At 51.5% G+C, this 27,796-nt stretch overlaps 1 protein-coding gene across 1 annotated transcript in view; it reads right to left on the reverse strand.

Moving 5' to 3' along the window:
* Positions 1–946: 946 nt before the first annotated feature.
* The window catches only part of ADAMTS10 (ADAM metallopeptidase with thrombospondin type 1 motif 10), an 83,388-nt gene continuing 56,538 nt past the window's right edge, over positions 947–27,796 (reverse strand). Inside the window, exons 14-25 of the mRNA XM_054650224.2 lie at positions 26,616–26,679; positions 23,719–23,821; positions 15,528–15,661; positions 13,112–13,235; positions 11,746–11,826; positions 9,755–9,918; positions 8,659–8,785; positions 7,836–7,965; positions 6,393–6,597; positions 5,455–5,631; positions 4,157–4,313; positions 947–2,573 (exon numbers count right to left, since the gene is read on the reverse strand). Coding sequence (XP_054506199.1) covers positions 2,464–2,573; positions 4,157–4,313; positions 5,455–5,631; positions 6,393–6,597; positions 7,836–7,965; positions 8,659–8,785; positions 9,755–9,918; positions 11,746–11,826; positions 13,112–13,235; positions 15,528–15,661; positions 23,719–23,821; positions 26,616–26,679 — 1,576 coding nt within the window. The 3' untranslated portion in view covers positions 947–2,463. The remainder of the gene's footprint in view (positions 2,574–4,156; positions 4,314–5,454; positions 5,632–6,392; positions 6,598–7,835; positions 7,966–8,658; positions 8,786–9,754; positions 9,919–11,745; positions 11,827–13,111; positions 13,236–15,527; positions 15,662–23,718; positions 23,822–26,615; positions 26,680–27,796) is intronic.

Genomic DNA, 27,796 nt, shown 5'->3' on the forward strand with positions numbered 1-27,796 from the left:
GGAGCCATTGCCTGGCTCCTGTCCCTGCAGGCCTTGTCCCCAGTCCCTCTGCAGCTCTCCTGGAGCCCCTTCAGGCCCTGCCAGGGGCTCTCAGGTGTCCCTGGAGCCTCCTCTTGTGCAGGTGAGCTCCCCCAGCTGTGCCAGGCTGGCTCCAGAGCAGAGGGGCTCCAGCCCTTGCAGCATCTCCGTGCCTCCTCTGGCCTGGCTCCAGCAGCTCCACGTCCTCCTGCTGCTGGTGCCCAGGGCTGGGGCAGCTCTGCAGGTGGGGTCTCACCTGAGCACAGGGGCAGAGGGGCAGAATCCCCCCCTCCCCTGCTGGCCCAGTCCAGCATCACCAACATGGCGGGGGGGTCTCTGTGCCATGGGGGAAATTCTTCCTCCACATCCTAAAGCAGCTCTGGGTGAATCCCCACCTCTCCCACTGCTCTGCTTCCCAAGGAAAACCCTCCCCTGCTTCCAAACCCCTCTATTTGGGGTGGGTTGTGGTGCTGAGGGTGCCCAACCCTGTCGCAGACATCTTTTATGAAAAATTCTTTCCTTAGGATTTTTCCTCCTGAGAAGCTGAGAGGCCTCAGGAACAGAATGCAAACAATGGTTATCTGCTGCTGTGGAATGCAACAGGTGCATCTGTGATTGGCCCATGTTAGATGTTTAGAATTAATGGCCAATCACAGCCCAGCTGGCTCGGACAGAGACCCGAGCCACAAACCTTTGTTATCATTCCTTCCTATTCTATTCTTAGCCAGCCTTCTGATGAAACCTTTTCTTCTATTCTTTTAGTATGGTTTTAATGTAATATATATCCTAAAATAATAAATGAAGCCTTCTGAAACATGGAGTCAGATCCTCATCTCTTCCCCAATCCAAAAACTCCTGTGAACACGGTCCCACAACCCCAACCCCAGGCTGGAGGAACACAAGTGGGAGCAGAGGCTGTGCCCCGGATCGTAGCTACTCCTTTATTATAATTCATGCCTTACGTCGCTCCTCCTCAGAGTTAGTATGTTAAACATTGGTCAGTAGGATATATATCGATATAAAAATGGTGAAAACACCCCCTCCCCTCACCCAAAACCATCAGAACTGGAGCATGGCACCAGGAAGGAAGAGAAACGAGGTTTGCTGAGCACCAGAGAAGCTGCGATCGGCCGAGGAGCAGGTGGACACAAAAACGGAGCTGGGAGAGGAACACACGGGGGCTTTTCTGGGGGAGAAGGGGACTGTCCCCTCCCTGCACCACAGGGATGGCCCCAAGGGAACAAAACACGGCTCTGGACAAAGCTTTCCCATCGCTGTGATGTGGAAAGTCCTGAAAATAATCGTCATCATTACAATTACAATGCCAACAAAAAGCTTTGGAGAGTTGAAGTCAGGTCTCCTCCACAGGCTGCCCATGGAGGAGTTGGCCCAGGTTTGGCCACCAGGTGACCTGGAGGAATTTCAAACCTGCTCTTTTCCCATCTCTGGAGGCCTCCTGTGGGCAGAGGGGTGGGTGGCACTGGGACTGGCACCTCGAGGCCATGGCCACACGTGGCCAGGCTGCCTTTGGAGGCAAAGCACCTTTTGGAGGCAAAGCACCTTTGGAAGTCAAGCACCTTTGGAAGAGAGGCTGAGGCTGTCTCTGGGGTGCCAGGCCCTGGGGACACTGTGCCAGGCCCATTCTTGTCCTGCACCCTCCTGTGCTGCTCTCCCTGAGCCTGGCACAGCCTCGATGCCCATGCAGGGACTGCAGCCCCCAGCACGCCTCTGCCCCCAGCTCAGGGGTAAAATCTGGTCCTAAAAGTGACAAGGGCAAACAGGGGAACAGCCCAATCCAAGCTGGTGTTTATGGGAGTTTAGAGAACCCTCTCCCAGTTGAACTGAGGGTGTCACCCTCAGCTCACGGGGTGGCCTGAGCCCAGTCCTGAGGTGACAGGGTGCAAACCAAGGGACAAAATCCCTGCTCCAGCCCCACTCCCCACAGCAGCTCCTCTTCACCCATCACCCAGGAGCCACAGGCCACGCTGGCCACCCCAGGCACCTGAACCCTCCTCCCTGGCTCCCCTGGGGTCCCGAGGGAAGGGCAGGAGCCCCTGGAGTGCCCAAGCCCCGCAATGGTGCCCTGGGGACACGGAGCAGGATGAGGCAGGAGCGGGGAGAGCGGTGCCACCTCCCCCAGCGGGACCTGGCTCCGCTACTAATAAATAACAACATCAGAATTTCAAGTAAAGTCCCTGCTCTGCCCAGCTCCCCCCTCTCCCAGTGCTCATCCAGCTGGGGCTGCAGTGGTTGAACTGGGATCCTGCCTCTGTCAAGCTCGGGGGACCAAGGGGATCTGTGGGGGACGGGTTTGGGTGACGCCCATGGGAGCGTGACCGGAGTCTGTGTGGGAGCCAGGAGAGGTTCCCGGGGAGGGCAGGGCCCTCCAGTGAAGCTTTGGCCTTCCAGTTTTGCCACGGGGGTCCCGCTGTGTCCCGCTGTGTCCTAGTGGCCCTGGCAAGTTTTACAGCACATCTGTCGGAAGTAGGTCCGGCTGCAGAACTTGAACTTGAGGACCAGCGGGCAGTAGGCCACCTTGTTCACATCCTTGCACTCTGCAGGGGACACAGAGGGGGAGCAGGGTCACAGACATGCAGCCACATTTCTCTTCACAGAGAAAAGCAAGGCACAGTTCTGCCCAAGAATATTTCTGGGTTTCACGTTCTCTGAACCTCAGAGAAAGGAAAAACGATTCTTATCATTTGCTGTTTGTGCCAAAGTGTCGCAGACATCTTTTAATGAAAAATCTTTTTTTAAAGATTTTTCCTCTTGAGAAGCTGAAAGGCCTCAGGAACAAAATGTAAACATTGATTATCTGCTGCTGTGGAATGCAACAGGTAGATCTTTGATTGGCCTCATGTTAGATGTTTCTAATTAATGGCCAATCACAGCCTAGCTAGCTCAGACAGAGAGTCCAAGACAGAGCCTTTGTTATAATTCTTTTCTATTCTATTCTTAGCCAGCCTTCTGATGAAATCCTTTCTTCTATTCTTTTAGTATAGTTTTAATGTAATATATATCATAAAATAATAAATCAAGCCTTCTGAAACATGGAGTCAAATTCTCGTCTCTTCCCTCAACCTGAGACCCCTGTGAACACGGTCACACCAAAGCAGAATGTAATATGGAGATGGTTTACCCAAAGTGGTGGTGTTTTGGTTCCTTGGCCTGTCAGGGCCAAGTGTGTGTGTGTGTGTGTGTGTGTGTGTGTGTGTCATGACAAGTCACGAGATTCTGTGCAGTTGTGTGCAGAGTTGAGTGCTTGGCAGATTCAGTTTAGATGTAATGTAACATAGTATAGAATAATGTGGTATAATAAAGTAATTAATTAGCCTTCTGATAAGATGGAGTCAGATGCATCAGTACAATTAAGTAATTAATTAGCCTTCTGATAAGATGGAGTCAGATGCATCATTTCTCTCCCCTTTGTCGGGGGCTCCCTGCAAGTTTGATAAGTGGTGACCCCGACGTGATGAGAACATGCAGCCTTCTGCTCTGGAGTCAGATGCATCATTTTCTGTCCCTTTGTTGGAGGTTCCCTGAAAATTTGATAGAGCCAGGCTGAGAAGATCCTGGGGGAGGCTTTGTCAGGGAGCTGAAGATGCAGCTGTGATGAAGAAACTGCTGAGGACCTCACTAATCTGTCTTTGCCAGGGTGCAGTTCCTGCATGTGGCACTCACATTCTCTGAGCACAGAGACATAATTCTCTCTCCCAGGATTTTTCCTGGGTAGGCAGTGAGAAGCACAGAGAAAAGAGGAGAAAACAATTCTTATCCCTATTCACTGCTCCTGTTGTTTGGCACCTGTGGAATGGGTTATGGAGAAGGATTCCTGCCCAATATCCCATTCTCCCTAAATTTTATAAATGTTGGTCTATTAGCATATTGGAGTTAATTCTCCAATTCCAGCCCCAGCCCATACAGTCCCAACCTTCTTATTTTTCTCTCTTTAGCCCATGTTGTTTGTGCTCTTGGGCCTGAGACTTGGATCATTTGTCCTTGGTCCCCAGCTGGAGCAGCCTGGTCTTGGACACTTCCAGGGATGGCATCTCCCCACCCCAGAGCCCAGCTGATGCTGTGCTGGCTCCAATGTCCCTGTCCCCAATGGGACACGTGTCCCCTCTGCATCACGCCTCACCTTCAGGGTTGTCTGTGGGCCCCGACTCGCACTTGGTCTCGCACTGCTGCATCCCAGGGGGCTGCAGGGCCTCCACGCACTCCATGGACGGCTGCCCGGTGTGGGCCAGGCACTGGACGGATCTCCTCTGCTGGCCCAGGCCACACTGGGCAGAGCACTGTGGGGACAGCACAAGGGAACTGCCAGGGCCACCAGCAAGGTGACAGGAGCAGGCACAGACGGGGGTTAGGGGGTGCAAAGGGTGCTGGAGGGGGTTGCTTCTTCCCTTCTTGGCATGAGTGAGTGATGTGGCCCTGCATCCCAAAAAAGCTTGGTTTGATTCTGCAGGGCTCAGGGAGGATCCTACATCCAGCCCTAAATCCCTGGTCTTTCCCAAACCTCCTTCACCCTAACATCACCCTGCAGCTCGAGGGGTGCTCAGGGCAGGGAGTGTGGCCTCAGCTCCCTTCACAGAGAGCAGCAGGCGCAATTTCCCAAAGATTTGTCCTGGGAAATGCAGCAAGAAACCTCAAAGAAGAGAAAACAATTCTTATCTCCACTTGCTGCTCCTGTTTTTGCACATGTGGAATGTGTTATGGGGATTGTTTACCAAAAGTGATTTAGTTAATTGGACACTGGTAAAAGTTGTTCTGAGTGATTAGCCAATCACCCAAAGCTGTGTCCTGGCTGTCTCAGACAGTCATGGGTTTTTCTTTAGTATAGTATCTGTTTAGTATAGTTTTAATATAGTATTACTGCAATATAGTATAGTTTTAATAAAACAATTGTATAGTTTTAATATACAAGTAAGAATATATATACATATATATATACAAGTAAGTATATATATAGTATATATAGTATATATATAGTTTTAATAAAACAATTGTATAGTTTTAATATAGTATTACTGTAATATAGTATAGTTTTAATAAAACGATTTTTTCTGAATCATAGAGTCAGATGCCAATCATTCCCTGCATCAGGGGCTCCCTGAATTTGGTACAGGGAGAACTGCCAGGGTCACCCCACTGGGCTATGGGGGGACCAGCAGTGGCCCTGCTTTGCAATAGGACCAGCCCACCCCTGCTGACCCCCAGCCACCCATGGGGACCCTTCAATGACTTCTGTGGGGTCCTGCCAGGCCTGGGACACCTCCAGGGTCACCACAAACAAGCCAAAAAGGGGGAAAAAACACTGCCATGGGTCCCTGGATAATTGTGGTGGCCACCCAGGCTCCTGCTGGCCCATGAAGGTCAGGATCTGAAGGGCTGGGGAGGCTCCTCCTGCCATGCCCCCGTGGGGAGGGCTGTCCCTACCTCTCCCCACTCGCCGGTGACCCAGCGGGGTGGGGGGCAGCGCCGCAGGTTGCACCTCATGCTGGTGGGGGGCTTGGTGGCCTCGTGGCACTGGGAGGTGGGCAGGGTGACGCTGTGGTCGCCGCTCTTGCACAGCACGATGCGGTGGCGGAAGCCGGGCCCGCAGCTTGGGGTGCACTGCAGGGACAGGGGACACGGTCAGGGAGGGGACAGAGGCAGCTCTGGTTCCTCCCCCTGCTGCTCCCACCTCTCCTGGCTCCTGAGATACCACATTGTCACACTCCATAGTGTCACAGTGATTGGCATTGTGCTCCTGGAGCAGCACCCTCAGGGAGGGGAGAGACTGTCAATCACAGAATCAGAAAATCCTGAGCTGGATCCCACAGGGATCATCAAATCCAGCCCCTGTCCCTGCACAGCCACCCCAAGAACCCCACCCTGAGCAGCCCTGGGAGCTCCTGGAGCTGTGGCAACCTTGGCACCATTCCCTGGGGAGCCTGGGCAGTGCCCAGCAGCCTCGGGGGGAAGAACCTTGCCCTGAGCTCCATGCCAAGGCCTGGCCCAGCTCCAGCCCTTGCTGGGCTCCTGTCCCTGTCCCAGAGCAGAGCTCAGCCCCTGCCCCTGTGCCTGCCCTGGGCAGGAGCTGCAGCCCCTGAGGAGCCCCCTGCAACTGCTGCTACAACCAGCCCCAGCACCCCGTAATAAGGGGAGGGCTTAGATGCAACTGCCAACCCCCCTAAAACAAAGCACAACCCTAAAAATAAAACAAATTCTATCATAAATTCCTACTCGGCCTCTCTCCAAGATCTATGGCCTGAAAAACCATTATTAAAAAATTTAACTATAGGAACGCCAAGTGCCCTCATCTTAATGAGCCAAGTGCCCCCAGCTGCTCCTCAGCCCTTCCCCAGCTCCGTGTCCCTCCTTTGGGCACTCGCCTCTGACCAGTCCAGGGCCACCCACTCGGGAGGACACGTTTGGTTGTTGCAGGGCTCCAGCATCTTGGGCCGTGGCTGGCTGCAGGAGGCATCATCCAGGGTTTTCTCCTCGCTGGCAGAGATCTTCCTCTTGCAGAAGACGCTGCGGGTCCGGACGCCCTCGTTGCAGCTGCGGCTGCACTCGGACCAGTTCCCAATGGCCCAGCTGGGGATGGGGAACAGCAGAGCTGGGCTGGGCTGGGCTGGGCTGGTCCCCAGAGCCCTGCACTTGGCCCTGGCCCTTCTGCAGCCACAGCCTCCCAGGCAGCTCTGGCTGAAGCACTGAGTCCCTGCACATCTTCCCCTTCAGGACAGGAGCCAGGGAAGGGCTGGCACAATTCCTCACTGAATACCTGGGACACAGAGGAGAAACCCCCACTCCATTCCTCAGCAGAGCTGCAGTGTCACCAGTGGGGACTGTGACTTGGGGATGGCAGCCAGGGGGGAATTTCACTCTCTGCTACCCATGTCTTCCTTCCTGGCTCCCTACCTGTGCTCCAGGTATTTTGGATAAAGTCTTTTTTTTTTTTACTTAGAGATGGGGTAACTGAGAAGTGTTTTAAAAAATTAAATTTAAAAAGTAAATTTAAAAATTTAAATTTAAAATTTTCATTTTTAAATTTAAAAAATTAATTTTAAAAACTAAATTTAAAATTTCAATTTTAAAATTTAAATTAAAAAATTTAATTTTAAAAACTAAATGTATAAATTTAATTTAAATTTTAAATTTTAAAATTTATTTTAAAATTAATTTAATTGTAATTTTTTTTCTATTTTTAGTGTCATGTGAAGGGTGAGACAATATAGATGCTATAATTTATGCTATTATAATAAGTTAACTATTTCTTAATTACAATATGTTATAAGTGTTTCTTGGCTTATCAGTTTTCCTAGACTATGTTGTAAATGCTTTAAAGCTATTATCTAAAATGTATTTAATATCATTAATAATAATAAATATACTATTATTATACTAATAATATTAGATAATAATATTAGTATTAGTATTATATTAGTATATTAGTATAATTAGTATACTATTAGTATCATAGTATATTATTATTATCTAATAATATTAGATAATTAAAAAATATAAATATTATTTTCTAATACTAATACTAATACTATTACAAAAATTATTTAATAATACTAATGTTATTATCTAAAATTATCTAGAGCAATTATGATCTAACATTACTCTCTGTGGGTCTATCTTTCATAGTTCTATTTCTCCAAAGAAATGTTGATCTCCTAATTCAACATTTCTTATCTCAAAGTTTACATACAAATCCATACTATATAAACTTTCCGTTAAAGTTCAACAGGAAAAAATAAATAACAACAACAACAACATAACAACAACAACAATAATAACAATTCCTCATTTCCCACGTTGTTACTCACGCAGGGGGACAGGGCTCGGTGTTGCAGCTCCTCTGTCGCTCGGGCACTTTGGTGTCAGCGCTGCAGAAGTGGTTGGGGACAGTTGAGCCATCAGAGAGCTTCCTGCACACCACAGACTGGATCTGGCTGCCTGCCCAGGGAGAAGACGGAAGGGGGAAAGGGAGGCTGAGGCTGTGATGTCTCAAGTTTGAGCTTTTCTATTTTTCAGGTTCTGTGCTGCTTTAGTGGGTGGGTCTGGGTTCACATTATGGGATGGTGAGCTCTGTGCACAGAGCAGGGAGACAAAACAATTCCTGCTCCAGCTGGGGACCAAGGACAAATGATCTAAGTCTCAGGCCCAAGAGCACAAACAACGTGGGCTAAAGAGAGAAAAACAAGGATGGGACTGCATGGGCTGGGGCTGGAACTGGACAATGAACTCCAATATGCTAATAGACTAACATTTATAAAAGTGAGAGTGGGATCTTGGCAATCAGGAATTGTTCCCTGGCAGGGTGGGCAGGCCCTGGCACAGGGTGCTCAGAGGAGCTGGGGCTGCCCCTGGATCCCTGGCAGTGCCCAAGGCCGGGCTGGACAGGGCTGGGAGCAGCCTGGGACAGTGGGAGGTGTCCCTGCCATGGCAGGGGGTGGGAAAATTCAATCTTTAAGGTCCTTCCACCCATACCTGTGGCCCAGCTGAAGATGGCACCCAGGCATCTTTGCCCTGGCACAACTCCCACATGGCTGAGTGTGGGGTGGGGCTGTGTAAAGGCCTCAGAGGTCCAGACACAGCACAGGGGGGGTCCCACATGTCCCCCCAAAGGTGCCCAGCACCAGAGCTCACCCCCTGCACACAGCACAGAGCACTTGGTCCATGGGGTGTAGTGCCAGGAGTAGAGGCTGGAGCCGTCCCTGCCCACGGGAGCGTTGAACTTGTAGCGGATCCCCTGCAGCTCTGTCCTCACCAGCACCTGCAGGAAAGGCACCCCCAGGACATCAGTGCCACCACAGTGACCACCCAGCTGGCATCCCACAGCCTCTCTAGCAGGCTGGAATATTCCCCTGTCCCCTTCAGCCCCTCCCAGTGCTGGCAGGGCAGCCTCCAGTGCTGACAGTGACGCTCGATCAGAGAATGAGCTCCCAGGCACTCAAGGGTGGAATCATCCCAAAACCTGACAGATTAGGGCAGCAGACCTGAGAATTAGGGAGGGAGGTGTGGGAGTGCCCAGTGGATAAAGAACTGGCCCCCCAAGGAAGGGACTGTGGGCTCCTGTCCCACCTGGGGTGACACTTTCAAGGCTGGATGTGGCACTCAGTGACACAGTCTGGCTGACAAGGTGGTGTCAGGTCACAGCTTGGTCTCAAGGCGCTTTTCCAAGCTAATTCTGTGATTTACTGTGTGAATTCAGCCCAATTTACCTCTGCCCCCTGTGTCCCTTTACCCCCAACAGCCACACCAGGGGCTGATCAGCTCCAAGCCCCAGGCAGCCCCAGCAAGATCTGTCACAGACATCTTTTATGGAAAAGCCTTTCCTTAGGATTTTTCCTCCTGAGAAGCTGAGAGGCCTCAGGAACAAAATGTAAACAATGATTATCTGCTGCTGTGGAATGCAACAGGTGCATCTGGGATTGGTCTCATGTGGTTGTTTGTAATTAATGGCCAATCACAGTCCAGCTGGCTCAGACTCTGTCTGAGATACAAGCCTTTGTTATTCATTCTTTCTTTTTCTATTTTTAGCCAGCCTTCTGATGAAATCCTTTCCTCTATAGTTTTAGTATAGTTTTAATATAATATAAATCATAAAATAATAAATCAGCCTTCTGAAACATGGAGTCAGATCCTCGTCCCTTCCCTCATCCTCAGATCCCTGTGAACATGGTCACACTGATCCTTCCAGCCCAACATAGGCCCACACCAGGAGGGGTATGAAGGTACCAACCATGACAAAGAGGGTGATGTTGGTGGGTCCCAAAGCCTCCAGCGACTCGGGCTCCTCAGGGGACCTCCTGTAGTGGAAGGTGGTGCCGGCGATGTCGAAGCGCCGGGGGGGATCGATGGAGAGCTTCCCGTTGATGAAATATTCCCCACTGTCCCCTCGCAGCGCTGCCAGCACAGGGGAGGGGGCTCAGCACAGAGCTCAGGGCACCTGGGCCAGCCTCAGCCAGGTGCTGCTCACCTGCAGGGCTCAGAGCATCACTAAAGGGCACCAGGGAGGGCACAGGGGCACCGATGGACCCACGGTGCCTCCCCAGCACCTCCCTGGCCCACACAGCCAGGCTCAAACCCAGCTGTGCATGCTGGGTTGGTTTGGGAGTCCACAAAATCAGAGGGTTTTGGGAAAGCTGCAAAAGGCAGGCCTCAGAGACAGCAGAACTGTGATTAGAGCTAAGCAGTACTGTCACAGACATCTTTTATGGAAAATCCTTTCCTTAGGATTTTTTCCTCCTGAGAAGCTGAGAGGCCTCAGGAACAAAATGTAACCAATGGTTATCTGCTGCTGTGGAATGCAACAGGTGCATCTGGGATTGGCCCATCTTAGATGTTTCTAATTAATGGCAAATCACAGCCCAGCTGGCTCGGAGAGAGAGTCCAGGACAGCTGCCTTTGTTATCATTCCTTCCTATTCTATTCTTAGCCAGCTTTCTGGTGAAACCTTTTCTTCTATCGTTTTAGTAAAGTTTAATGTAATATATATCATAAAATATTAAATCAAGCTTTCTAAAACACGGAGTCAGATCCTCGTCTCTTCCCTCATCCAAGAATCCCTGAGAACATGGTCACGGAGTAGCCATGAGATAGATCGGCAGAAAAATTATGTAAAAAGTACAAAAGTAAGGACAAATAGAACAATGGTCTGTGTATTAACACTTGTCTAGAATAACTCCCTAAGCTACAGAAAAGTTTATGTAGTGAGATATTAGGAAGTTTGAAGCTTAATAATGGAGCTCTGTGTTTTAAGGCTCACAAGCAGGTATTGTATTCAAAATAAGCAAGCATTGTTTAACCAAAGGTACCTGTGCTTATAGTGCTTGATTAGAACTACTGTCAATGTGCTTTTGCTTTGTGTGATTGGTCAAAAAACTTATAAAGTGAGTTGTAACATTAAGTTTTTGGTCTGCTGGTGGCATCTTCCCATTGTCATAACCACGTAATGAGACTGATGCTGAAAAATAAAACAGCTCAGGGCAGTTCCCCAGCAGTCCCATCCTGCTGGTGATTTGTACATGGATCCTGGCCGGCGATGGTCGGGGCTGCTGGAGCTGCTGGGGCCCGGAGCAGGGCTGTGGTTGCCCGGCAGAGTCGCTAGAGGGGGATCGGAGCGTTCACTCCTGCTCCTGCCTTCCCTCCGCTCCGCCGAGCTCCGGGCACCGCTGCCCTGCCCGGGACGCGGGGGACGCTGCGCGCTGCGGGGGCTGGAGGATGCTCCCTCCATCGGGGATGCTCGGAGGGATGCCAGAGTGTCAAACACTGTCCTGAGAGCGCAGGAATGCAGAAAGGAGCCCCCACACACCGGGCAGGGAGGGATGGAGCCAGGAGAATCCTGCTGGCACCCGGCAGCATCCAGGGAGAGCAGCCTGCCCTGCCCCACACCGCTCGGGGGACAGGGAGGAAAAAAGGGGAAAGAAAATCCTCGTGGTGAAAGCGGGGCTGAGCAAGGTTGGGAAAGCAAGCCCGAGGAATATGTGAGCGTTTTTAATCCCCAGGATGGCAGAGGGGAGATGGCAGGAGCTGAGGGAGGTGGGGTTTGCTCAGGGTTGTGGTGCTAACACAGGACAGGGACACTGGGGGACACACACAGCCCTGCTGCCTTCTCCTGCCCCAAATCCCAGCCTGGGAACCCCAAATCCCCATTCCCAGCTGCAGTGGGAAGTTCTCCCTGCATTTCCCTGTTAATCCCAGGCTGGGGACCCAGCCCCAGCCCCAGCTCACCCAGGTAGTTGATGGAGAGGTTCAGCTCCCGGATGTCGATGTGCACAGAACCCTTGGGGATCTGGATCACCTCCTCATAACCTGTGGGACAAGCAGGTGAGCAGCATTTTCAGCCTCCAATCCCAGAGCCAGAGCTGCCCTGGGCTGGATGGGAGTGTGAGCCAACCCCTTACCCATGGGGAAATGATGGAAAAAGCATTTGGGGCACCAGAATGGAGCGGGTTTGCACTGGGGGCTCCTGTGGTGGGACTGGGATCAACCCTGGGGAGCAGGGAAGGGGCTTGGAGCTCTGTGTCAGAGATTTGGGCACCACTGGAGGCTGGGGCACTATAGGGATGTGCCCCTTGTTGAGGGAGTGACAGAACTATTCTTTGTCCCCTTAAAAAGGAAAAAAGCCCAGAAGTTTCTCTCCTGGATAAGGTGAAAAAACACCTCATAGGATTTGGGGGACTTCACTTCAAATTTAAGGACAGCCAATTGGACAGAAGCCAAAAAGTCTCACCTGAGTAACTTACTAGAAAAAGAAAGAGAACAAAAACCAATGGCTTTTGTGAGGTGTTTTACTAGGGGCAAGAACCTCTTGCACCTGGCTGGGTTTTTCTCTGTAAAGAGTTTTGTTATTTTGCCTTTTATTAAAACTTTTCTGTTTCCAACACTACCACAGAACCATCCTACTGATTTTATGCCTTCTAAGGTAGCTGAGCTATTTTTCAGGGATATCCCACATTTCAAGGAACAGGGAACAGCAACCACCCTCTAAACACTTTTAGTTTCCAACCCTACCACAGAAACCTGTTGATTTTATGCCTTCTAAGGTAGCTGAGCTATCTTGGGTGTGATATAGATCTCCAAGAGCTGATGAGACCTGGCTCAAGGAGATATTTCAGGGATATCCCATTTTTCAGGGAACAGGTAACAGCCACCACCCTCTAAACCAACACTTTTTGTTTCCAACACTACCACAAATCCTGTTGATTTTATGCCTTCTAAGATAGCTGAGCTACCTTGGGTGTGATATATATCTGCAAGAGCTTATGAGACTGGAGGAGACCCCTATTTCAGGGAACAGCAACCACTCTCTAAACCCACACTTTTTGTTTCCAACACTACCACAGAAGCCATCCTACTGACTTTACACCTTCTAAGGTAGCTGAGCTATCCTGGGTGTGAAATAGATCTCCAAGAGCTGATGAGACCTGGCTCAAAGTGTCTCCTGTTTCACAGCACAGCTTGGCTGGTGGACGGGAGGGATTTGCTGCCTGGTGCCACCCCTTGGGACTGAGCTCTGGGGTTTGTCCCTGCCTGTCCCCAGGGGCAGGTGAGGAGGAGGAGGGGCTGGAGGGTGAGCAGGCTGTTTGTTCCCTACCTCCCTCGGGCAGGGAGTGGTTGAAGACGCCCTCGATGGTCTCGCAGGAGCTGCCGTCGCCCCCGCACACCCGGCACTTGTCCTCCTTGGAGTCGGAGCCCAGCACCCGGTCACAGCCCACGTGCTGTGGGGAGGAGCAGCAGCAATGAGCCAGCCCAGAGGGACCCTGCTGTCCCCTCAGTGTCACAGACAGCTTTTATGGAAAATCCTTTCCTTAGGATTTTTCCTCCTGAGAAGCTGAGAGGCCTCAGGAACACAATGTAAACAATGGTTATCTGCTGCTGTGGAATGCAACAGGTGCATCTGGGATTGGGCTCATGTGGTTGTTTCTAATTAATGGCCAATCACAGCCCAGCTGGCTCGGACAGAGAGCCGAGCCACAAGCCTTTGTTATTCATTCTTTTCTATTCTATTCTTAGCCAGCCTTCTGATAAAATCCTTTCTTCTATTCTTTTAGTATAGTTGTAATATAATATATATCATAAAATAATAAATCAAGCCTTCTGAAACATGGAGTCAGATCCTCGTCTCTTCCCCAATCCAAAAACCCCTGTGAACACGGTCACACAATTCTCCTTTGTTCCACTGCCCCGTGGAGAAAAACAGATCCCAGAGATGCAGGAAGGGAGGCAGACAGACACACAGCCTGTCTGTCTGTCTGTCTGCCTGCTGGGGGATGTTGGCCACTCCCACAGAGCTTTCTTATAATGAACTTTTACAGCTCCCCCCAGATCCCATTGCAAGGGAAACATCAAAGGGGCAGGGGCTGGGAGTGCAGGGATCCATCTGTGAGGCAGGGAGTGCAGAGAGGATGGGAATGTTCCTGCTCCCACTGAGTCTCCAGGCAGAGAAACCATGGAATTAGGGGATGGTTTGGGCTGGAAGGGACCTCAAAGCTCATCCAGAGCCATGGCAGGGACACCTCCCACTGTCCCAGGCTGCTCCCAGCCCTGTCCAGCCTGGCCTTGGGCACTGCCAGGGATGCAGGGGCAGCCCCAGCTGCTCTGGGCACCCTGTGCCAGGGCCTGCCCACCCTGCCAGGGAACAATTCCTGATTGCCAAGATCCCATCCATCCCTGCCCTCTGGCACTGGGAGCCATTGCCTGGCTCCTGTCCCTGCAGGCCTTGTCCCCAGTCCCTCTGCAGCTCTCCTGGAGCCCCTTCAGGCCCTGCCAGGGGCTCTCAGGTGTCCCTGGAGCCTTCTCTTGTCCAGGTGAGCACCCCCAGCTCTCTTAACCCTCCACCCATCCCAGGTCTGTGTGAGCAGTTTGAGGGCAGCGCTTGCCTGCCCTGGGGTCTGTCCCTGTCCCCTCTGCCCAGAGATCTGTCCTTACCCCCCTGCCCAGGGGTCTCTGTCCCTGTCCCCCATTCCTGGGTGTCTGTCCTTGTCCCTCATTCCCAGGGCTCTGTCCCTGTTCCATCTGCCCCAGGCTCTGTCCATGTCCCCCATCCCGGGGTCTGTCCTTGTCCCCCCTGCTTCAGGTCTGTCCATGTCCCCCCTGCCCCGGGCTCTGTCCTTGTCCCCTCTGCCTGGGGTTTTGTCCCTGTCCCCTCTGCCCAGAGTTCTGTCCTTGTCACCCTGCCTGGGGTTTTGTCCCTGTCCCTCATCTCCAGAGCTCTGTCCTTGTCCCCTCTGCCTGGGGGTCTGTTCCTGTCCCCCCATCCCAGGGCTCTGTCCCTGTCCCCCATTCCCGAGTCTGTCCTTGTCCCCCATTCCTGAGTCTGTCCTTGTCCCCCCTGCCCCAGGCTCTGTCCTTGTCCCCTCTGCTTGGGGGTCTGCCCCTGTCCCCCCTGTTTTGGGTTTGTCCTTGTCCCCCATTCCCGAGTCTGTCCCTGTCCCCCCCATCCCGGGCTCTGTCCCTGTCCCCCATTCCCGAGTCTGTCCCTATCCCCCCATCCCAGGGCTCTGTCCCTGTCCCCCCTGCCCCGGGCTCTGTCCATGTCCCCCATCCCGGGGTCTGTCCCTGTCCCCCCCATCCCAGGGCTCTGTCCCTGTCCCCAGTTCCTGAGTCTGTCCCTGTCCCCCCTGTTTTGGGTTTGTCCTTGTCCCCCATTCCCGAGTCTGTCCCTGTCCCCCCATCCCAGGGCTCTGTCCCTGTCCCCCCATCCCAGGGCTCTGTCCCTGTCCCCAGTTCCTGAGTCTGCCCCTGTCCCCCCTGTTTTGGGTCTGTCCTTGTCCCCAATTCCCGAGTCTGTCCCTGTCCCCCCCATCCCAGGGCTCTGTCCCTGTCCCCCATTCCCGAGTCTGTCCCTGTCCCCCCCATCCCAGGGCTCTGTCCCTGTCCCCCATTCCCGAGTCTGTCCCTGTCCCCCATTCCCGAGTCTGTCCTTGTCCCCCATCCCAGGGCTCTGTCCCTGTCCCCCATTCCCGAGTCTGCCCCTGTCCCCCCATCCCCGGGCCCTGTCCCTGTCCCACCTTGCACTCCCCGTTGACGCAGATGTCATTGGAGTCCTGCCTGCAGGGCGTTCCATCCACCACGGCCGCCGCTCTCTCCGTGTAGAAGTTGAAGCCCTCGGCCAGGCAGTTGAGGGAGCACGCCTTGACACCCCCTGGGGAAGGAGCACAGCTTCAAACGGGTCCAAAAGTGTTGCAGTCAGGGAGAAAAATCACAGAGGCTTCCTAAAATCATCATAAAATCAAGCTGCTCTCCTGGAATCAGCAGAAATATCATAAAATGTTCATCAAATCAAACCTGCTCTCCTGGAATCAGTGGAAATATCATAAAGGCTTCATAAAATCATCAAACCAAACCTGCTCTCCTGGAATCAGTAGAAAGAGCATAAAGGCTTCATAAAATGAAACCTACACTCCTGGAATCAGTAGAAATATCATAAAATGCTCATAAAATCTTTACAAAATCAAACCTGCTCTCCCGGAATCAGTAGAAATATCATAAAGGCTTCATAAAATCATCAAACCAAACCTGCTCTCCTGGAATCAGTAGAAATATCATAAAATGTTCATCAAATCAAGCCTACTCTACTGGAATCAGTAGAAATACCATAAAATCTTTATCAAATCAAACCTGCTCTCCTGTAATTAGTGGAAATATCATAAAGGCTTCATAAAATCCTCATAAAATTAAATCTGCTCTCCTGGAATCAGCAGAAATATCATAAAATCTTCATAAAATAAAACCTGCTCTCCTGGAATCAGTAGAAATAGCATAAAAGCTTCATAAAATCTTCATAAAAATCAAGCCTGGTCTCCTGCAATCAGTGGAAATATCATAAAGGCTTCATAAAATCCTCATAAAATCAAGCCTGCTCTCCTGGAATCAGTAGAAATATCATAAAATGTTCATCAAATCAAACCTGCTCTCCCAGAATCAGTGGAAATATCATAAAGGCTTCCTAAAATCTTCATAAAATTAAATCTGCCCTTCTGGAATCAGCAGAAATATCATAAAACCTTCATAAAATGAAACCTGCTCTCCTGAAATCAGTAGAAATATCATAAAATGTTCATCAAATCAAGCCTGCTCTCCTGGAATCCATAGAAATATCATAAAATGTTCATAAAATCATCAAACCAAACCTGCTCTCCTGGAATCAGTGGCAAAGCCAGCACTTTGCAAGTTCCCATGTGAAAGCAATCCTGGTGTGAGCATTTTGTTAATATAAAAATCTATTCCTGGGTGACAAACAACCAGAACCTGTATAAACTGTTTTTAGACAGAAAAATGAAAACTATCCCTCACAAACAACTTTTCCTGCAGGTACACACCAGGGTTTGAGTGACCCATCAATATAAAATAACTTATTACTAATCAATAAATTGGCAAGAAAGCTACTGACCAATTGGAGTCACACAGAATAAAATGGTATAAAATGGTAAAATGGTATAAAAAGGAGAATAAAGAATTTATCCTTTTGTGAATAAAGAATGGGGTTTTTTCCACCCTGAAGAAAATGGGCTCTGTGGGGTTTATTCCCATAAGAAAGGATGTGGAAAACCAGGGGGATGCCCCTGGAGGAGGGAGCCAGGCCCTTGAGCTGGACACAGGCCCTGGATGTGACAGGGAAGGGAACAAAGTGATTTGTTCTTATCTGGGTCACTCCTGGCCCTTACAGGCTGTAAAACCCTTCTGTCTGCTTTACCAACAGGGAAACTGAGGCAGCAGCTCCTGAGGAACCTTTCCAAGGTTTTCTTTTCTTCAGAGCAGAAGAACAAAGTTACTGAGACAGAGAAACCCTTCCTTCCTGCCCTAGGGGAATCCTTCCCAGCAAAGGTGATGAGGATAAAGGAGAAGGATCTTAAAGTTACAGCTGAAATTTCTGTATTTTCCTATATTTTCACCCAAATATCTGTGGATGAAGTGCCTGGAGCAGGATGTGGCTCCAGCAGAGCATTTCCTGCCTGCTGCCATGGGATTTTCTCAAACCCTGGTGTGGCTTGAGGATGAAGGAGAAGGATCTTCAAGCCACAGCTGAAATTTCTGTATTTTCCTATATTTTCACCCAAATATCCAGTGATATTTGGGTTATATGAAGTGCCTGGAGCAGGATGTGCCTCCAGCAGGGCATTCCCTGCCTGCTGCCATGGGATTTTCTCAAACCCTGGTGTGGCTTGAGGGTGAAGGAGAAGGACTTCAAGCCACAGCTGAAATTTCTGTATTTTCCTATATTTTCACCCAAATATCTGTGGATGAAGTGCCTGAAGCAGGATGTGGCTCCAGCAGGGCATTCCCTGTCTGCTGCCATGGGATTTTCATAGCCCTGGGTGTGGCTTGAGGATGAAGGAGAAGGATCTTAAAGTTACAGCTGAAATTTCTGTATTTTCCTATCTTTTCACCCAAATATCTGGATGAAGTGCCTGGAGCAGGATGTGGCTCCAGCAGGGCATTCCCTGCCTGCTGCCATGGGATTTTCTCAGCCCCGGGTGTGGCTTGAGGATGAAGGAGAAGGATCTTAAAGCTACAGCTGAAATTTCTGTATTTTCCTATATTTTCACCCAGATATCCAGATGAGGTGCCTGGAGCAGGATGTGGCTCCAGCAGGGCATTCCCTGCCTGCTGCCATGGGATTTTCTCAGCCCCTGGTGTGGCTTGTGGCGTTTGCTGCCTTTATTGAGCATCCCAGGAGCCTGGCAGAGGTGCCTGAGCTGTGCCAGCTCCCTCCTGGAGGCACCACCCAGCTCCTGATCCCTGTGCCAGAGCTGGGGAAGCACGTTGGATGGCAGGAATGGGAATGTGCAAAAGGGAAACTCAATACAGAACATCAAAGGGGTGAGAGGAGGGGAGGGGAGGGGGCCCAGCTGTGCCAGAGCAGCTGGAGGGAAGGAAGAGCAAAGCTGGGAGAGGGAGGAGCAGGAGGAGACACGAGAGGGGAATTCAGCAGCTTGGAGGCATTTTCTGGAGCAGGATGCCTGGGCAAGCCCCTGGAGAAGCAGCTGCTGAGCGGGGGGAGCTCAGCAAAACTGCTGTGCCAAGCTGCTCCACGTGGGATGAGTGAAAATGGTCCTGCAGTTTGTCCTGTCTCGGGGTTTCTCATTAAAACTGGAGGATTTTCGTTCAATTTTGCCTGTGTGCTGTTTGGAAAGTGCTTAAAAATTGGAGGGTTAGGGTCTGCAAATGAGCTATTAAAGAAAGACATGTAAAGCTTTGCTCAACCTCATCTTAGGATGTTGGCTTTTCTATTTTTCATCTATTTGTAACCCTGCAGTTCTTTAGTGTGTAACCCCAAACTCCACACCCAGTGGGAACTGCTGCTTTCCCATTTGGGGCAGACACAGCAATTCCTCTCCAGGCTTGGGAATCAATCCCCTGCCCCACTGAGAGCAGGGGATGCCCTTGGGGAGCAGGCACTGGGCTCCTGTGCCAAACTGCTCCACGTGGGATGAGTGCAAATGGTCCTGCAGTTTGTCCTGTCTTGGAGTTTCTCATTAAAACTGGAGCATTTTCGTTCAATTTTGCCTGTGTGCTGTTTGGAAAGTGCCTAAAAATTGGAGGGTTAGGGTCTGCAAATGAGCTATTAAAGAAAGACATGTAAAGCTTTGCTCAACCTCATCTTAGGATGTTGGCTTTTCTATTTTTCATCTATTTGTAACCCTGCAGTTCTTTAGTGTGTAACCCCAAACTCCATGTACAGTGTGAGCTGCTGCTTTCCCATTTTGGGCAGACACAGCAATTCCTCTCCAGGCCTGGCAATCAAGGACACCTCACTGCCTCAGGGCCCAGAAATGGAAACAAAAATGAGCTGGGGAGAGCAAACTTGGGGTAAATGACTCCATTACCTGAAGCTGTAATTGGGAGATTAACTCCCAATATGCAAATGGATGCAAATATCCAGAGGAAGTTCCCTCAGAGGGAACAATTCCTTCCCAAAATCCCATCTATCCCTGCCTTCTGTCAGAGGAAGCCATTCCCTGTGTCCTGTCCTTCAAGGCCTTGCTAAAATTCTCTTTATTTCCAGCCCCCTTTAGGCACTGGACACAAACCAGGTCTCCCCAATTCTGAGAGAGAGCCCAAACTTGTCCAAAGTTGTTCCTTGACTTTCCCCGCTCCATGGTTCCTCCCTGGGCCACTTTCTTTTTCTTTTCTTTTCTTTTCTTTTCTTTTCTTTTCTTTTCTTTTCTTTTCTTTTCTTTTCTTTTCTTTTCTTTTCTTTTCTTTTCTTTTCTTTTCTTTTCTTTTCTTTTCTTTTCTTTTCTTTTCTTTTCTTTTCTTTCCTTTCCTTTCCTTTCCTTTCCTTTCCTTTCCTTTCCTTTCCTTTCCTTTCCTTTCCTTTCCTTTCCTTTCCCCTTTCCTTTCCCCTTTCCTTTCCTTTCCCCTTTCCTTTCCCCTTTCCTTTCCTTTCCTTTCCCCTTTCCTTTCCTTTCCCCTTTCCATTCCTTTCCCCTTTCCATTCCTTTCCCCTTTCCATTCCTTTCCTTTCCCCTTTCCATTCCTTTCCCCTTTCCATTCCTTTCCTTTCCCCTTTCCATTCCTTTCCCCTTTCCATTCCTTTCCCCTTTCCATTCCTTTCCCCTTTCCATTCCTTTCCTTTCCCCTTTCCATTCCTTTCCCCTTTCCATTCCTTTCCTTTCCCCTTTCCTTTCCTTTCCCCTTTCCATTCCTTTCCCCTTTCCATTCCTTTCCCCTTTCCTTTCCTTTCCCCTTTCCATTCCTTTCCCCTTTCCATTCCTTTCCCCTTTCCTTTCCTTTCCCCTTTCCTTTCCCCTCTCCTCTCCTCTCCTCTCCTCTCCTCTCCTCTCCTCTCCTCTCCTCTCCTCTCCTCTCCTCTCCTCTCCTCTCCTCTCCTCTCCTCTCCTCTCCTCTCCTCTCCTCTCCTCTCCTCTCCTCTCCTCTCCTCTCCTCTCCTCTCCTCTCCTCTCCTCTCCTCTCCTCTCCTCTCCTCTCCTCTCCTCTCCTCTCCCACTCTTTGACTCTGAATAAACAAAATGAAAATGCCCCTCATGACCCACAGCCACTGTGGGAAGAGGAGATGAAGCTCCCAAATCCCTTCAAATCAAGGTCAGCCCTGCCAGCCTCCCCCCAGGGCAGAGGTCTCACCACTCATTTTGTGGCAGAGGAAGCTGCAGCACAGAGAGAGGAAGGGGCTCTTTATGAAAGCCAAAAATCCCTGTCAGGGTCAGATGACACCTCAAGGGTGATGTTCAGCTGGCCAGCCCAGCCCTGGGCCATGCCTGGGGAGGAGAGAGGCCTGAGCCAGGGTTGTTTTCCACCTTGGCACCCACTGGGGTCTCGGGGTGACTTCACAGCCTCCCAATTTTATTACATTTTTATTGATCCATGCCCTGCAGCCTCAGCACAGCTGCTCCAGCTGCAGGAGCTGGGCTTGTTTGCACAGCTGGGAAGGATTTCCCCAGCCCAGTTCATTACCTCCACCGAGGAGATGAGTTGTTCCTCCTCATTATTGAGAGATTTGTGCCACAGAGCCTCCTCCAGAGCCTTCTGCAGGACCCAGGGCTGACCTCAGGAGAGGGAAGTGCTGCTTTTTGGAGGATCCACCAGATCCCATCCCTTCTCCTGCTCAGGAACTTTCCCTGCCTGCTCTGTCTCCTCCCCATTGAGTACCTATTTTAGGTTGGAAATGGGGATGTGTGTTCTATTTCCATCTGTCAGAGCTGGGGCAGTTCTCTGCTGTTCGTGGGGCAGTTTTTTCTTTATCTCTCCCACACCAACCCTCCCTGCAGGAGATCTCTGCTGTCCATGGCCACTGAGTGTCCCTGCAGGGCTGATCCAATTCCAGCATCCCTTGGGGAGATGCTGCATTGCCCAGGGCAGGAGCCAAGCATTCCTACCTGGATCCAATCTGAGGTTTTGGGACACCAGAACAGCCTTTCCTCTGCATTCCCAGAGGAGCAGCTGCCTTTTCCACTGGAGCTGCAGAGGAAAACTCCCCCCTTGTGCAGGATCCCTGCTCCAGCAGAGCCACAGCTGGCACTGCAGGAGGGCTGAGCCCCCATGGGATGGGGCTGTGCCACCCCCTGACACACAGGGGACAGGGCATGGGCTGACTCTGGCAGGGTTTGTTTGCTTTTTTGTGGTATTGCATTTGTATTTTTAATTTTCCTAGTAAAGAACTGTTATTCCTATTCCCATATCTTTGCCTGAGAGCCCCTTAATTTCAAAATTATAATAATTCAGAGGGAGGGGGTTTGCATTTTCCATTTCTGTGGAGGCTCCTGCCTTCCTTAACAGACTCCTGTCTGTTCAAACCCAGACACTTTCCCCATATATCCCAAATTCTTGTGGTTTCTCCCTTCCCCGTTTCCTCATTGGTTGTGCTATCCCTGGTGTCCAGCCCTATCTTCCCTGTAGGCCAATGCCCTTTTCCTGCCCTTTGTGCCATCCCTGTGCCCTCAGACCATTGGGCACTGATCCCTACTTAACCTTGTGCAGAGCACCTGGCCAGGTCTTTGTCCCTGATCCCTTTGGCATGGTGGGTGCCATAAACCTTTGCTGGAATACATCATAAAAACCCTTCCTGCTCTTCCTCTGCTGAGCTCTTTGTGTTGTGTGTGTGCATGGACCTGAAATGGCTGCTCTCACAGAATCACAGAATTTTGGAATCACTGGGTTGGAAGAGACCTCCAAGATCATCGAGTCCAACCCAGCCCCAACCCCTCAACTGAACCCTGGCACCCAGTGCCACATCCAGGCTTTGTTAAACACACCCAGGGATGGGGACTCCACCACCTCCCCGGGCAGCCATTCCAAAGCTTTATCACCCTTTCTGTAAAAACTTTTTCCTGCTACCCAACCTGTATTTCCCTTGGCACAGTTGAGGCTGTGTGCTCCGGTTCTGTCAGTTCCTGGAGAAAGAGCCCAGCCCCAGCTGAGCACAGGCACCTTTCAGGAGCTGCAGAGAGTGATGAGGGCACCCCTGAGTCTCCTTTTCTCCAGGCTGAGCACCCCCAGCTCCCTCAGTTGTTCCTCACAGGGTTTGTGTTCCCAGCCCCTCTCCAGCCTTGTAGCCCTCCTTTGGACACATTTAAGAATCTCAAGGTCCTTCCTAAACTGAGGGGCCAGAACTGGACACAGCACTCCAGGTGTGCCCTCACCAGTGCCTGGTACAGGGGCACAATGACCTCCCTGCTCCTGCTGGCCACACCATTCCTGACCCAGGCCAGGAGCCATTGGCCTTCTTGGCCACCAGGGCACTCTGCTGGCTCATGTTGTTGACCAGTGCTGCCAGGTCCCTTTTAGCCAGGGCACTTTCCAGCTACGCCATCCCCAGCCTATAGCACTGCTGTCACAGACACATCTTCTGAAAAATCCTTTCATTAGGATCTTTTCTCCTGAGAAGCTGGGAAGTTTCAACTTCTCCACGTTTTGCTGCTTTGGAATGTGATTTAGAGAATTGTTTACCCAGCATGTGAATTGTTTTTACTTGATGACCAATGACAGCCACCTGTGTCGAGGCTGTGAACAGTCACAGGATTTCCTCTCCTCTCCTCTCCTGAAATTTCCTTTCCTGAAATTTCCTTTCCTTTCCTGAAATTTCATTTCCTTGCCTTTCCTTGAAAATTGCCTTTCCTGAAATTGCCTTTCCTTTCCTGAAATTGCCTTTCCTTTCCTGAAATTGCCTTTCCTTGAAACTTCCTTTCCTTTCCTTGAAATTTCCTTGAAATTTCCTATAAATTTCCTTTCCTATAAATTTCCTTTCCTTGAAATTTCCTTTCCTTGAAACTTCCTTTCCTTTCCTTGAAATTTCCTATAAATTTCCTTTCCTTTCCTTGAAATTTCCTTTCCTGGAATTTCCTTTCCTGGAATTTCCTTTCCTTTCCTGAAATTTCCTTTCCTTGAAATTTCCTTTCCTTTCCTTGAAATCTCCTTGAAATTTCCTTTCCTAGAAATTTCCTTTCCTTGAAATTTCCTATGAAATCCTTTTCATCTATTCTTTAGTATCATTTTAATATATAATTTTCTTTTAATATAACATATATCATAAAACAATCAATCAGCCTTCTGAATCATGGAGTCAAGATTCTCCTCTCTTCCCTCACCTCCCTGCAAACACCACCACACCCTGCCTGACTCCCAGTACGGAGCTTTGGAAGCCTTCAGGCTTCTGAAGGAGCCCCTTTGAGGGGGTTTCAGCATTTCTGCCGCCCTGCCCGGTGGCAGCAGAGGATGTCAGCCCCAGCAGCCCCCGCTCACCTCCCCGGTAGGTTTTCCAGGTGTAGTACTTCCCTCGGAAGGGCACGCCATCGAACTCGGCGCACTGCAGCTCTCGGAAATCCTGCGAGCCCGGCGGGCAGTCCTGTGGGCACAGCCATGGTCAGCGTGGGGCTGGGGGGCACAGCTGGGCATGGCCACCAGCCCTCAGGGACAGGGACATCAGCTCTGGCAACTGGGCAATGCCACCAGCCCCTTGGACAGGGACATCAGCTCTGGCAACTGGGCACTGCCACCAGCCCTCAGGGACAGGGACATCAGCTCTGAAAATGGGGCACTGCCACCAGTTCTAGGCAATGGGGCACTGCCACCAGCTCCTCAGGGACAGGGACACCAGCTCTGACACTGGGGCACTGCCACCAGCCCCTGGGGACAGGGACATCAGCTCTGACACTGGGGCTCTGCCACCAGCCCTCAGGGACAGGGACATCAGCTCTGAAAATGGGGCACTGCCACCAGTTCTAGACAATGGGGCATGGCCACCAGCTCCTCAGGGACACCAGCCCCTTGGTGACAGGGATATCAGCCCTAAAAATGGGGCACTGCCACTTTGGGGACAGGGATATCAGCCCCCTGGGGACAGGGAGACCAGCCCTGATACAGGGCACTGCCATCAGCTCCCCAGAGACAGGGACATCAGCTCTGGCAACTGGGCACTGCCACCAGCCCTCAGGGACAGGGACACCAGCCCTAAAAATGGGGCACTGCCACCAGCCCTCAGGGACAGGGACATCAGCTCTGACACTGCGGCACGGCCACCCGCCCTCAGGGACAGGGACACCAGCTCTGGCATCAGGGCACTGCCACCAGCTCTGACAACAGGTCACTGCCACCAGCCCCTGGGGACAGGGACACCAGCTCTGACACTGGGGCACTGCCACCAGCCCTCAGGGACAGGGACACCAGCTCTGACACTGGGGCACTGCCACCAGCCCTCAGGGACAGGGACACCAGCTCTGACATCAGGGCACGGCCACCAGCCCTCAGGGACAGGGACATCAGCCCTGACATCAGGGCACTGCCATCAGCTCTGACAACAGGTCACTGCCACCAGCCCCTTGGACAGGGACATCAGCTCTGACATCAGGGCACTGCCACCAGCCCCTTGGACAGGGACATCAGCTCTAAAAATGGGGCACTGCCACCAGCTCTGGCAACAGGGCACTGCCACCAGCCCCTTGGGACAGGGACATCAGCCCTGACACTGGAGGCAGGACAGTCCCTCCTGCAAAGCCAGGCACGATTTGAAGTCCAAGAGCACGAGGAGGGGCCCCAGGAGCTCTGCCTGATCTGTGACCCTGGGGAGCAATCCCCCAAACCCAGGGAAGCAACAGGACCCGTCTGCTTCCCTCTCCAGCAGCCCGTGGGTGTTAAAGCTGCAATCCCCAGGTCCCAAGCTCCTCTGAGCATCCCCTCGGCGCAGTTTTCCCTGTAAATCTTTGAGGTTTAACCCCCAGCCCCGGGAAGCAGAGTCTGACCCAGCCTCACCTGAGCAGCTGTGCAGGAGCAGCCTGGGAGAAGCAGAGCTGGAATTCTCTCTCTCCCCTCCTTTCCCTCCTTATCTTTGGGCCCCTCTGGATGCCGGAGCCCCGCAGGTCCGTGCAGCCCCCCCGCCCCCGGAGCCGGCTCCCACACCTGCCTGGTCCTGCCTGGAATTCCCCATTGCGGGATCGCTGCCGGCTCACCCCGCCCTGCCCCTGCCCTGCCTCCTCCTCCTCTTCCTCCCACGGCTGCACAGAGCACCCCGCACCTGGGAGGAGAGGGCTCATCCCACCTGGATAGAGCTCATTCAACCCGGAGAGGGCTCAACCCACACTAGACAGGGCTCATCCCACCTGGAGAGGGCTCAACCCAATCCAGGCAGGGCTCATCCCACCTGGACAGAGCTCTCCCAATCTGGACAGGGCTCATCTCATTTGGAGAGGGCTCAACCCAATCCGGACAGGGCTCATCCCACCTGGACAGGGCTGATCCCACCCGGGGAGGGCTTATCCCAGTTGGAGAAGGCTCATCCCACCTGGGCAGAGCTCATCCCATTTGGAGAGGGCTCAACCCAATCCGGACAGGGCTCATCCCACCTGGACAGAGCTCTCCCAATCTGGACAGGGCTTATCCCATTTAGAGAGGGCTCAACCCAGTCCGGACAGGGCTCATCCTACTGAGAGAGGGCTCATCCCACTGAGACACAGCTCGTCCCAACTGGAGAGGGTTCATTTCACCTGGACAGGGCTCATCCGACCTGGACACGGCTGATCCCAACTACAGAGGGCTCAGCCCAGCCAGAGAGGGCTGATCCCAGTTGGAGAAGGTTCATCCCATCTGGACAGGGCTCGTTCAACCCTGACAGGGCTCATCCCACTGGGAGAGGGCTCATCCCACTGAGACAGGGCACATTGAATCCCAACAGGGTTCATCCTAACTGGAAAGGGCTCATCCCACCTGCACAGGGCTGATCCCATTTGGAGAGGGCTCAACCCAATCCCGACAGGGCTCATTCAACCCAGAGAGGGCTCAAGCCAGTCTGGACAGGGCTGATTCCATGTGGACATGGTTCATCCCAACCCAGACAGGGCTCATTCAACTTGGAAAGGGCTGATCCCAATCAGAGAGGGCTCATCCACCCTGGACAGAGCTCATCCCAACTGGAGAGGGCTCATTCAACCCCGACAGGGCTCATCCCAACTGGACAGGGCTGATCCCATTTGGAGAGGGCTCAACCCAATCCCGACAGGGCTCATTCAACCTGGACAGGGCTCATCCCAATCAGACAGGGCTCATCCCATTTGGAGAGGGCTGATCCCACCAGACAGGGCTGATCCCACCCTGGACAGGGCTGATCCCCCTCCTCCATCCCTCCCAGCCCCTCTGCCCCCACTCACATCAGTGTTGCAGGAGCGGTAGCGTTTCCTCTCTCCCAGGCAGTACTTCCCTCCGATGGTGGGCCTGCCAAAGAGGAAGGAGGTTTGTGAGACTGTGACATAGATAGATAAGAAGACTCTCACATGGTTTGTGAGACTGTGACACAGATAAGAACTAACAAACATCTGAGTCCCAAGAAGAAATACCATCCCATGATTTAATCCTGGCAAAAAGAAGTTACGACTCCCCATCCATCCAGCCTCTGCTCTAGCTCAGCCTTCCCAAGGCATCACAGGCACCTGGATGTGCCTCCCCATGGACACCAAGGGTTGGGGACACGGCAGGGCTGCAGTGACAGGGCCACCCCCACGTGTGGATGCCATGGGACAGAGAGAGAGAAACGGCGAGCATTTCTCACAGTGGCTTGGGAGAAGTTTTAGGGAGCTGGAAAGATGTGATAACCTGTTGACTCTAAACAATTTGCAGGTGCTGTTTTTCTACTTTATTTTTCTGTTCCTCTCAAGTGTAGGAGCATTGGGGGGTAGTATGGTCAGGACAGACGGAGACCAGAGATCTCTGCAGCCAGGTCATGGAACTTGGGGTTTATTGCAAAGGGCCTGGGGGCAGGGCCCTGCTGGGAGCTGCCAGGCACAGCTCAGAGCAGGACTGAGAGAAGAGAGGGGCAGAGAGGATGAGAGGGTAAGAGAGTAAAAGGGTAAGGGAGTAAGAGAGTGAGGTTCCCGTTACAATACAATAAATCTTCTTCTGTGTTGAATATTCCAATTCTCACTAATCTAGTACAATGTACAAATCCTACAGCATTTCCATACAGCCTATAAGAATCACTACATTACCATACTGTGTTACATTTTAAACCCTAAAAACTCCTCTTTGGGCCCCTTCTGCCAAGCTGTAGGGTCTGCTCAGACCCTTGGAGCTGCCTGCAAGCAGAGAGTGTTGTTCCATCAAAAGGGGATCACCTTCAGCTGGCCATGCCATTGTTTTCCAGTTGTTCAGTAACTGAGGGATCTCAAAGCTTGCTTTCATTTCAATCTCGCTTATAGCTTCCATATTCTCAAAATCTTTTGCCAGGCAATCATATTTATAAGGCTTTCCTGTTTCATCTTCCCCAACACTCAAGGACAGCGCGCGAGAAAGATGTTTCTGTAAGTTATCCAATAGAGTAGAATCTATCATACCA

The sequence above is a fragment of the Agelaius phoeniceus genome, chromosome 29 (genome assembly GCF_051311805.1).
Source record: "Agelaius phoeniceus isolate bAgePho1 chromosome 29, bAgePho1.hap1, whole genome shotgun sequence".
NCBI classification, from domain to species: domain Eukaryota; kingdom Metazoa; phylum Chordata; class Aves; order Passeriformes; family Icteridae; genus Agelaius; species Agelaius phoeniceus.